General features: G+C 47.3%; 1 protein-coding gene across 2 annotated transcripts in view; it reads right to left on the bottom strand.

Moving 5' to 3' along the window:
- The window catches only part of LOC120825734 (voltage-dependent T-type calcium channel subunit alpha-1H), a 36,692-nt gene extending 24,326 nt beyond the window's left edge, over nt 1–12,366 (bottom strand). For both annotated transcript variants that reach the window (XM_078109303.1, XM_078109302.1), the window contains exons 1-6: nt 12,021–12,366; nt 9,749–10,037; nt 3,517–3,608; nt 3,211–3,344; nt 2,723–2,820; nt 1,784–1,943 (exon numbers count right to left, since the gene is read on the bottom strand). In XM_078109303.1, the coding sequence (XP_077965429.1) occupies nt 1,784–1,943; nt 2,723–2,820; nt 3,211–3,344; nt 3,517–3,608; nt 9,749–10,013 (749 nt within the window). In that variant the 5' untranslated portion in view covers nt 10,014–10,037; nt 12,021–12,366. The remainder of the gene's footprint in view (nt 1–1,783; nt 1,944–2,722; nt 2,821–3,210; nt 3,345–3,516; nt 3,609–9,748; nt 10,038–12,020) is intronic.

The following is a 12,366-nucleotide window of genomic DNA, read 5'->3' on the forward strand; positions in this document are numbered from 1 at the left end:
ATTTCCATACAATACACTCCGTTAAAGCACCTCCACCCACTGTGACTGAAGTACATTCCGTCGAGGACTTGACCTCGGAGCAGGAGGGTCGCCCGTTCAAGTCCTCGAACCACTAAGTGTGAGTGTGCGTGGACCCGTAGCTGGAGAGGGCCCCCCCGAGGTCCTTGGAGCGAGGCAACAGACCCTCAAACTGCTGCCTGGAGTCGAAAAACTACGATGGGTTCGGATCAAAGGCTAAATTACACACGATGAGAGTAGATTTAAATAAACATAAAGTAGAATAATTGCCTTTCTGACTGTGTCAACAAAAGCGGAATAATTATCCACTCAGCAAAAGGAGGAAATGGTGTCAGAGCTGTTGTGTTGGATTATGCAGGTCTTCCTAATGAAGTGGCTGTGAAAACGTTACGGGGTATCAAGAGACATCCATCTAGATTAATTCAATTCTAGATTCTAAATTGCTTTTATTGACTGTTTGTGCTTAAGCAAAGGGACAACGCTGACTGTTGCAATCGCTCTAACTCTGATGCTTTTTCTTCACCTTGTAGTTTAACGAACGTTTAAAAATAATTTTACCCCGACCCTTAAGGCAAAAGCTTAACCCAACAAGTCACATTTCACTGTGGAGACACAGACTTTATTCAGTACAGTTTGATGGCAGGAAAGCAAATTATATATTTATATATATTATGAACCCGTGAGCCCAAAAAGGTTCACAGAGTAGAAAAAATTCATAACATGAAAAGTAATTTCTTTCAGCTTTAAGGACAAGGATTTATGAGGCAGAGTGGGCGAGACTACCTTGAAATGCATTGTTAATGTTACAAGGAGTTGAAGTAAATCATGAACACACTCGCATACTCATCATATGCCTGAAAATGTTTTGCTTCTTATCTGGTGGAAGAAGAAGAAGCATTTGATTTGTGTTGTTTTAAAATTGTCATTTTATGTGACTAAAAAACATATTTCTCTTAAAAGGCCTTAATTTCTTGTTTTTATGTAATTATTTTACTTATCGTGTGGTATTTCCTTTTTTTATTCACTGCAGTAGACACTGCGTGGTGTTGATTTTCATTTGTTACACATATTTTATTCCTAATTATTTGTATTATTATTATTGATTTATCATCAGTAGTAGTACTGATTTAGTTACATTTCTGTACCTTCATTATAACAAAATGGATTCATATTCCTGCCAGCGGCACAGCAGCACGAAAGCTGATTCGACACAGCATCACCTCTGAATTCACTGTCAAGGATTATTATCTAATCGGGATGGTTGAGCAGATGTGAGGTCGTGTGACCCGACACGATGCTGTCTCATGTTATGTGATATCAGGCCGTCGTGTTTGCGAACACGTGAGCGGGAGCGAGGCCGGGGAGCGAGGCCGTGAGCGAGGCCGGGGAGCGAGGCCCGGGAGCGACGGTGCAACGCCGCCAGTCGGACGGCCATCGAGGGCGACATGAAGTGACGGTGAGACTCCCCGAGAGGCGGCACAAAAGGTTCCCTCTGCCCTCTTAATCCTTTTACTCCCTTGATTTGTGATCTCTAATTCCGGAGGGTCCAGCAGGAAGCGCATGTACAGCGCTTCCTGCCCGACGCCGCTGATTAGGGAACAAACAAGATCAGACTGTGGTATTGATCCCCACCCTCCCCCCCCGAATAAATACTAGCTGAGTGAAAGAATCTAATCGGTCGTGAGCTCTGACACAGGTCTCGGAGCAAGGAGGTCAATCCCCCCCCACACTGTCGTGACACCTGCTGGTTACTATGGTAACTCACGTCTTGACATCCTCTCCCATGAAACAGCGGTTCCTCAGCAGCCCCGCCCACAGCTGCACGCCAACGATGCCGAAGATGAAGAAGACGAAGAAGCACAGCGCCAGCACGTTGCCCAGCATGGGGAGAGTGTCTAGGAGGAGGGTCACCAGGATACGCATACCTGCCAACACACACACATACAGCATAAACATCATAGGCTACTGTGCCTACTTCTACCAGCGAATATCGGCTGGATTTTACGTCCTTTTACGACTTTACGACTGCTCGGTTCGTGCGACGAGCAAGAACCAACAATGTTTTTCCATGACTTTGTTCGCCGCGTCCTGTCTGTTCTAAACATGCATCGATCCAAAGGAAAGCAGCAGCCGCTGGAGGCAATGAGATGCGGTGGGATTTACGGGTCAGTCGCGGCTTACGAGGACGGTGACACATTTTTCATTGCCTTGGCAATGAATGCAACCGCTGACTTTCAGCTCAGGGTGAATTGCATCCCTTTTTACACATTTATTGGACACTAAGTATGTTGCCTACCGATGCTCGTCGTGCCTACACACATTCATCTTCACTTTGGTAGTTTTTAGGGGATTGTTGCCATGAATCAAACGCACAATGAGTTGGATTGCACTCAGGTCAGCGAGTGGTCGATTCACTAATGTTATGCGTTTTGGCCATAAAAAAAATCTCCTTAATTGCCTTCTTTTTTTCTCTTTACAGCCTTTTGAAGTGTTGCATTGTTCTAAGATTAGCTGAGTCCCGTGCTGTTGTTGTAGATGTGAAGAAGTTCCTAGTCAGCACTTCATCCTCACAGTAACTGTTTCATTTGAAAGCCACTGTACTTGAGTACAAAGCCAAAGGATTCATAGGCGGCCGTAAGTGTCAGTGCACAAGTCGGTGCAGTGTGTGTTAGTGTGTGTCGGAGGAGAGAGGACAAAAACTCACTGGGAACTCTGTTGATGGCTCGCAGCGGGCGCAGGACCCGGACGGTCCTGATGGCCGACAAGCTGACATTGTGTCCGTCGAGCGAGTACTCCAGCATCCTGCGGAGAGGGGAAGCCACTGCGGTGTCACCGGCGGGCCTGATCCGCCTGACCCCCCGGCGAGCGCCGGGGCGCCGCGCGCGGCCTCCGGGACGCAGCCTTTGAACCACCAATAACCGAGGTCCGTGTCTCGCAGGACCGAACGACGCCATTGTCATTCCGCGCACACACACACACACACACACACACACACAAACTTCCTCGGGCACGTCTAAGCACGCGCACACACACGCTTGACATTTAACTGGCATTAAACAAGTGTCCAAGCGTTACACAAAACGCACACAAACACACACAATTTTGGCTCATATTTAATGTCAGATGCGCCTGTGTACATGTGTACGCGTGCGTGTGTGTGTGTGTGTGTGTGTGTGTGTGTTAAACACTCACCCCACAATGACAATGAAGAAGTCCAATCTGTTCCATGTGTCGCCAAGGTAACCGTTGTGACCTATGACCCCAAGAGCCACCATCTTCATTACCATTTCCCCGGCAAAGAAAACAAAGATTCCATCATCCAGAGCCTGCGTTCACGCACACACACACACACACACACACACACACACACACACACACACACCGAGAGTATTAGTGTAAACTGAAAAAACTTTTCAGACCCTTGATTATAAAGTCTCAAAGCTGAACATAATTAGTTTGTCATTTCAGATTGTGTGTGCGTGAGGTTGTGCGCTTTACCTGCAGCAGGAAAGGCGTGTGGTCACAGGGCTGGAACATCCCGAGAGTCACACAGTTCAGCAGGATGGCCAAAATGCTCACGCGCTCAAACCATGTGACAGAAGGTTAAGGGTCATCACCACGGCGGAGAGTGAACAACGTTATGACATTATTATTACGCGTCACACTTCGCCTGCTCCCTCAGCATTAAGCGGCTCTATTAGCTCTCAGGATGCCGGTAGAAAGTAACCCCCCAAACACAAGATATCAGAAGGATCAAAATCCAAGTTCGACAAAGCCCCGTTACATTCCAGAGAGAGCTGATATCTCCAAAACCAGGCAACACTTGCCAAAACAATCTATGATTGATTAAAATCTGTCCAGGAAAAAGGGAAAATATGACTTTGGGATGAACCGTGCTTCGGAGATTTGATTGCGAGGGGATTTCAGTCACGGATTCCACAAGTGTCGGGAACTCTGCGGGAGAAATGAACACCATTCTTCCCGAAGGATTTTGGCGGCCAATGTCCAACGAGTCTGTAACATATCACATCGACATCTGGCGACTGTGAAGACCAAAGGATACGATTCTGATCCTTTTAATTCTCATCAAACCACCCAGTGACCCGTGTGCCCTGCGTGGAATGAGCTGCATTCATAATGTTTCTCTGCTCATTTATTCAGGTTTTTCTTTTGATTCGTCATCCGTCGGTGTCTAGTCTATGGTAATGTCTGCAAAAACCCAGGGGGACCCTGAGGAAACTGACTGGTTGACTTTAACCGGCCAGCCATGAATATCTTTCAGTGTACAAACCATTGCCGGAATGATATTACAAATGATCTGTGAGCAAGCACGCGCAACTCAAATCTCACAGCTCACAGCTTGTGAAATCAAATCTGCAGGCGAAAAAAAAACAACTGACATGAGGCTGGAAACCAGCTATAATACGCTTAAGTGTATCAACTTGAATTCATAAGCACAACATCAGACAGGACATTTTGACATGTTTAATGCTCTCGACTACAAATGGAAGGCAGCTACCGTGAAGAAGTCGGCAAGGCATTTCGAGTCAGTTTAAGTATAAACTTGCTTATGGTGGCTTTTTGTGCGTCTGTGTTCCTCGCCGGCTGTCAAACGGGAAGAAGGAGCGCGGCTCAGAAGTGGAACGCAAAGAGGTTTAAAGGCAGAAGGAGTCTGAAGTAGAACGTTGAGGGGAAAGATAGTGTTGGCTTCACACAAACACGCATGCACTCGCGTTTGAGCACGAATGTGAAAAACTGCTGAATGGTTGACAGGAACGTACTCCAGAGCCAAGGACGCGTACATAACAAAGCCTGCAGCCCGCACACGGACACACGCACATAGACACACGTGTGCGAGCGCACACAGAGTCCTCTGCCCCGCACACTTTGCTCTCAAGAGGGCAGAAAAATTAATGAGAGTACAATCCTTTATCACCCTTGAGACACACAATATATGAGGGGAAGTGAGAGAGAGAGAGAGAGAGAGAGAGGGAGAGAGGGGGAGAGAGAGAGAGAGAGAGAGGGTAATCCAGTGTCCTCCCTTAGCTGTGGTTGCCATGGGAACCCCCATCTCACCGTGGGAACTGACTCCTGAGTCTCACAATCCGCTTGCATCCTGTCTGGACTGGAACACAATTAATACGCACACATAAACAGCCAAACACGCGCGCACAATAGAAAAAGACGTCCTTCAGCGCGACTCCATCTTTAATTACCTCAATGCTGAGGAGGGTCAATCTAATCCTGCTCCCTCTGTACGCGTTACATATGTGTTGCGTAACCATGGGCGTCCATGAGATACACGCACGCGGGGTGGGACGAGGGACGGGGGCCGGGTGAAGGTGGGAGTGATGGAAGAGGTGGGAGTATTTCCAGTGTTGGCCCATCATTCAATATCAGTGATGAAATACAGCGGGGGCATCCTCTCGTCTGATTCGCTCTATTCACTGCCTTTCCTTTATCTTCCATCACGGCCGACCTTCCCCTCTATCATTTCTCATTTTCCTCCACAGCCCTTTTCCCCTCTCTTTGGCCCAATTATTTTTTTCTCTTTGATCCGCTCCTCCTGCTCTCCGTACGTCCCTCTTCATTCATATAGGGTGGCATAATTTCACATCTTCCTTCCGTATCATTTCTTGCATATCTTTTGTGCTCTCCAATCTGCACACATACCGTAAGCTCCTGTAAAACCATCCTCCTCTTCTCCACAGAAGACCCTCGGGACGAGCTTCGGTCTTTCTGGCAGAAACCCGCGGTCTCAGCCAACAGATAAACCACAACTACGCTTAATATTTTAACACGGTCAGGCGGATGGAGAGCAGAGAGACTGACAGGGTGAGAAACACGCATGTACATGAAGAAAGGGAGAGGTGTTAAGAGAAGGAACCACGTGGCAAGACAACGAGGGGGAATTAAGAGACGAGGTGAAGAAAAGCAGCGGGATGAAAGAGGTTAACACTCCGACTCCAAGAGCTGTAAAGTGTAAACAACTGAAAATGTTACGTGGCCTCGGCGCTTTGTTCTATCTCCCTAATTGCCTCATCTTCTTGTTCTCGCTCCCCTTCCTCCTTGTCTGTTATGCGCCCACCCCCCCCCCCCCCCCCCCCAAACTCCCCAACTCTCTCTCTCTCTCTCTCTCCTCGAGTGACAACACAGGTAATAAAGGTCAGGCAGACATTATAAATCAAATCAGATCACATCTCCCTGATCTTTCTGGCATCATGCTCCGCCCTTGGCTCGGAGTCACATGCTAAGGGCAGCATGTGGGGACATTTTTATAAGCAACGTTCATTAACTAAAAAGGATCATCCATAGGGACACACAGGCCATCTGGATGCACACAGAATATGTGGCCACATTATCTGGCTTGGAAAGGTTTTAGGTTTTCCAATGTGGCTTCCGCTGTCTAATATATCCAATATGTCTTTATATATCAGTTGCAAACCATTAAGGAGAACAACGTCTGGGCTGCCGGGTTGTAAAATCCACTAGTTGGTGTAAATCCTCCACCAGTGTGACACTTTGTCTTTTTACCTTAATCTTGAATGCATTAGAAAGACTTCTCCACTCGACTATTATGCACCCTCCAAAAAGGTTCTGTAAAATGTCTCTGGAGAATGAGGAAGAAAACTCATTTGTAACAGCTTATTAATAACATTAACATGACGTAAAGTCCATTCACTGATGACTTACTAGCATTTATAATTGCAGACCTGCTGGCTTGTTACAAATGGAGTAACCAGCGGGTGCTTATTAATCACTTTTTAACTAAAAGATGGTATCATTATTTAGCCACGGCACATGGCTCTGTGGATGGCCATGTTATTTCACTGGTTTGCCACTGCAGACTGAAATATTTAAACAGCTACTTGCCGTGAAAACAAATTCATTCAGCCAAGCGGATGTATTGTAAAGATGAAGGTGATCATCTGTGTTTTCATCACCATCATTACATTGAATGTTTCATTTGTCACATAGTTAGATTTATGATCCAATATCCTAATGGCAAATATAATTGCTGACTGTTTTAAACTAAATATTCTTAACTTACTGTTTAACCGGGTAAGACTTGATAGACCAATTGATACATTGATAACAAAATAACACGTGTTTTGAATGAAAATCCTCATATTTTTACTACTGAGTATGAATGAGCAACCTGCTCTTTGCTTTAACTCTGCATTCACACACACACACACACACACACACACACACACACACACACACACACACACACACACAGACAGACAGACTTGATTAAATGTAACCTAGTTGAGCTCGACGTCTGTCATGTGCAGTGTGTGTCTGTGTGTGCATGTGTCTGTGTGACAGAGAGTGTGTGTGTGTGTGTGTGTGTGTGTGTGTGTGTGTGTGTGTGTGTGTGTGTGTGTGTGTGTGTGTGTGTGTGTGTGTGTGTGTGTGTGTGTGCGCAAGAAAGGAAGCGAGTGTGTCTGAAATGAATGTTTCTGAAGTTAAGATACTGTGAAGTTGTCAAATCTTTCGGCTCCACCCCCTCAGAGTGTGACAGCTGGTAACCATGGAAACACGTGCGGGGAATCATGTTAATTGGCTGAAATGACGGCTCACCCTACTTTGAGTAAGACCATCGTTGTATCCCTGCCCCCCCCAACCCCCGTCTCTCCCCGACGCGCACACACACACACACACACACACGTGCACACTCACACACGCACGTGCACACTCACACACACGCGATAACCCAATTAAGAGGCAGTTAAAAAAAGAGAAATAGAGTGATAAATAGGAGGGCAGGGGCTGGATGTTGAGTAAAGGATGATAGAAAGATTGAAGAGAGAGAGCGCAGACGAAGAAAGGCAAGCAGAGAAAGGTACAAGCATAAGAATGACAGATACAGCTTTTCTCATCTTTGAACAAAAGGAAACGCTCTGAATGTTTCATGCACTGCTGAATAAGTTATGTTATGCGTGTGAGTGTGTGAGCGTGTGAACGCGCGTGCGTGTTGCGTGCACGCCTGCGCACCTCTGCACACGCATGGGCGTGTTTCTTTGTGTCATACTATGTTGCATGGAAAAGCTCAGCATTCACAAACTGGGCACCTAGTTCCAACCCAACATCTTCTCCCCCTCCCGAGGAAATAAATAGGAAGAATAATACAAAGACTATATATAAGACTTATATAATAGCAAAAGCCATCGTTGTTTTGGTGCCAAGTGCATGTTAGATAGATGTGCTGTAGGGCGGAGAGGTGTACAGTACGCTGTAAACATGGCACTGAGGAGGACGACTGTGTTTCTAAGAGGGGGGACATGGAAGGACATGAGATAGGAAATGAATTTGTAAATGTACTGAGTGCAATAAAAAAAAAAAGAAAAGGCAGACAGGAAGGAGGGGTCACCTCAGGAAAAAATGGGACTTGTAGCTCTTGGGGGACTGCCCCCCTCCCAGTGCGCTCACATTAATGTCCCTGTCAAACAACGTCCACCCACATTACTTCCCCCGCAGATCACTCACACACACACACACACACACACACACGCTGTAAGAAGTATCAACATATACAATTAACCGTATAATGGGACGGGTGCCCGTAGGCCGCGCTGTGTGGACACGCAAACAGATGAGACGACTGACGGACCCGCAGACGCACACAAAAACAAACAAGTGCAAACTGCAATCGGAAGTGGCTGGGCGTCGAGGGCAGAGCTACGCTGTTGCCAGGCAACCAGGTGATTCCTCCAAAGTGCCTCTCCATGGGAGATTCCCTTGTTTGTGTGAGGGCATTCACACACTTGTTTGTGTGTGCGTGCGTGCTCGCCTGAATGTGTGCACGAGCGAGTGTGTGTTTGCAAGTGTGTCGAGCAAGTTAGTGCTGACACAGTGAGCGTAAAATAATCTTTGCGACCATGGTAACAACCCAGCAGGCTACGGGGGGACTTGAGTCGATGGCAGTTGTAGTTTTCTTTTTTTTTCCTTTTCCTTTTGGTGTACATTTTATTTATTCAGCAATTATGTATTTATATTTCATAGAGAACACAGAGTGCTGACGGCGGCAAATACCCAAATACCCAACAACACACGGAAAACACACACACATTGAGTCATGAGCAGCGGAAAATATTCAATTTGGAAACCCTTCACAAATCCCTGAGGTGTTGCTGACGTTTATACATGCTTCGGAGTATTCATAGCCGCTCACACACACGCGCTCACACCTTCACGTCACCGCCGGCAGTGGATAGAGAGGTTGAGACGGGGTGTGAGAGACTGGGAAGGGAAGGGGAGTGAGTGATGGAGACAAGAATCCTTACTATTTGTGACTCCTTCTGCTGCATAAACGGAGGCCAGTAACAATGCCACTGACAGGCAACTGTAACCCTGGAGATTCATTAGGGGCTCGTCGCCATGGAAACCACCAATCGGGGAAAGACGTTACACATCTTTTCGAACACCTAATGGGTCCAAGGAAATACCTTATACACAAGCACACACGCGCACGCAGAAACACACACGTGCATGGACATGCACGACACTGACCTTCTTCCAGTCGCTCTCGTGTTTAGAACTAAAGTAAACATCTCTGCGCTACGTGCCTTGTAGGTACAACGGCTTTGAGAGAGTACAGAGCTGAAACACAAACAGACAAAGTCTCTCTCACATTCATTCGCTTCCTCTATGGAGAAACGCACACGCACGCACACGCGCGCACAAGTTTGCCGTGCTTCAGGTGCACTGGGCGGCGGTGGAGGATATGGGTGGCAAACAGCTCGAAGGCACCAGGAGCGGGGAGGGCTGGTTTGGGTCAGAGCCAAAAGCACCACTGGTGCTAGAGTGGGATACGGCAGCTCCTCTTTTTCCTCTTCCTCCTCCTCCTCTTCCTTCCCGTCTTGCTCCCTGTCCTCTCTCTCCACTGACACGTGCACCTTCTCCCTCTCCGCCTCGTCCTCCTCATTCCGTTGCTCCCGCGTTGGTCCTCTGCGCTGCTCATGCAGGTCTGAGTCCTGGTTGCCCGTCATTGCTGCGCTGTGTGCAGCCTGAACCTAAAAACAAAAAAAAGGGGGGGTGCAGGGGCAAATGTCACGTGTGTGTGTGTGTGTGTGTGTCTGTGTAAACCATGTACGATTCGGCTGTTTTTGGAACTGCAGACTGGAAGTGCGCGGATTGTCTGTGCCTCTTTCTCTGAAACAATGAGCAACCTTCAGGGGGAAGAATCGCAGCCAGCGAGGAGTCTTGTGCAGGAAACATAAATCTACGAAAAACCTAAACAGAATGAACCGAGGGGACGAGAGCAAAGGGCGCAAACACAGAGTCGGGCAGCAGGAAGCACTTAGACCAGTTCATTTTAATCCTGCAGCTGTACAATTCAGTGATGACAACAGGCCATTACTGCTGATGCTTTTAATCCACATTTTACAATCTGGACATACAGAGAGAAAGTAGCTTGGGTGGCTTATCGTGTCACTTTAAAGAGAATAAAGTCTGGGCTGTTGTATTCGTTTTCACGGTCACTTGCCACTCATGGTGGTTCCGTATCGTTCTCCGAGTTATCATTTTTCTTTAAGCTACGATTTCACTTAAAATATCATGACATGCAGTGACTTTGTCAAGTCACAGTCGCTCGCGGCCACATATCACAAGCACCACCAGGAATTTCTTGAAGCATTGGACTGTTACGCAGAATATGTCAAATTGAATGACGTGATCTCTGTTTAAATTAAGAGCGTGATCACCAGAGCGGACTCACTCCCTAATTTGAATTTCATCACATGTTCTGCAGTGTACAGCGGAGTTTGGCAGCATGTGACACAGCCCTGAATGTCTCAAGTGCACAACAAACGCTCCCCCGCTGGCCCGGCGCATGCTCACTCCACCGCTCGCTGATCCCCCCTGAGATCCTGGAAATGTATTCCAAAGCTAACAGTGTGTTATCAAGTTGGAGCAAGAGCTGCATTATTTGGAAAAGGAACATAAAGAACAATCAGGACAGAAGCAGTGAGGGCCAACAGAGAGTGCGTGCAGGCGTCACACTCCTTGGCTGCCGTGTGACAGGACGAGAGGAAGAGCTGGCACGGACGTCCGTCGAGAGGAGCGTTTCTCCGTATGTGCGTTAGATGAAAATAATGAGATTGAATCCGCCACTATCCTTCCTTTCCTGTGTATTTTTATAACGGGCACGTTGCCTGGATTGTGTGAGGGGTCCAGGGCCGCGCTGTTTTAAGGCGTTTTGTTGCGGTTCAACAGTGGCTGATGGGCGGACATTAATCAACCGTCGCAAAAGAAGAAAGCCGTTCTTCTGCACAGTTAAAAACCTGCTGATGAGTCTTTTCAAATGACTTTAAAAACTCATTATGAGCCTCATCTCGCCAACGACCCGGCCAGGTGGAAATCAAATCCTCCTGCCAACCAGTCACCAAAATATATTCCCACCTCTATGAAACAACATTAAGTTTATTATTCCTTCCCACTGTGCACTCATGATCATTTTACCTGGAAATGTACAACCACGTGATGCTCAATGGCAACAACAAATATCCATAAATATGAATATTCTCTCTTTGTTATTCAGTGGTATACAAAAGAGACACATATATACCGGCAATGTAAATCTACAGCCTTTCCCAGGAATACACAGAAGCGAAAACAGTAATTCAAGAATTAACAATAGAATCATATAATATTTAGAGCCATCCTCATCATCAAATGATGATATAACACATTTATATAGATATAGATATATTTCTCTCTCTATATATATGTAAATATAAGGCTACCATCAAGCACGTTGTGGCCATCAACTTATACACCACAACTCTCTACCTGGTTATGAGAATATTATTTAAATGTCTTCCTTTATGAGGAAGACACAGCGCCATTGACAAAGAGCGACGTTGGGATGTGGACCCTTTCTATTGTTCCACGGGCATTGACCAAGCCCGGCGCCCGGGACAGGAGAGCAAAGACAAAAGTATAACACGGCACGAAAAACAAAAACCCCCCCAAAAAACTTTGGATGCTTTTCTTACCGGGATGCAGCGTCCATCCACCGGCGTCGGTCACTCCGGGTCCGCCGCGCGCCCCGAGCTGGAGTCCTGGCTCGCCATCCGAGCGCAGCCCGCCGGTCCTCCGCCTGCTCTCTCCCCCCCCCCCCCCGCCCCCTCCCCTGCAGATATCCAAACTCACCCCGGCAGTCGGGACTCGGGAGGATGAATAAAACGGGTGGGGTGGGGCAGGGGAGGGGGGCGCGGAGGGTGATAAAAGAGAGCAATGTGGCGTGAAAGTTGAAATAACCGGGGGAAAAGTAAAGTTGAATTCAACCGGTTGCCTCTCACCCCGTGCGTCTGCGTCCCCCTCAGCCGCTGGACGCGCTCT

This window comes from Gasterosteus aculeatus, chromosome 9 (assembly GCF_964276395.1).
Source record: "Gasterosteus aculeatus chromosome 9, fGasAcu3.hap1.1, whole genome shotgun sequence".
NCBI classification, from domain to species: Eukaryota; Metazoa; Chordata; class Actinopteri; order Perciformes; family Gasterosteidae; genus Gasterosteus; species Gasterosteus aculeatus.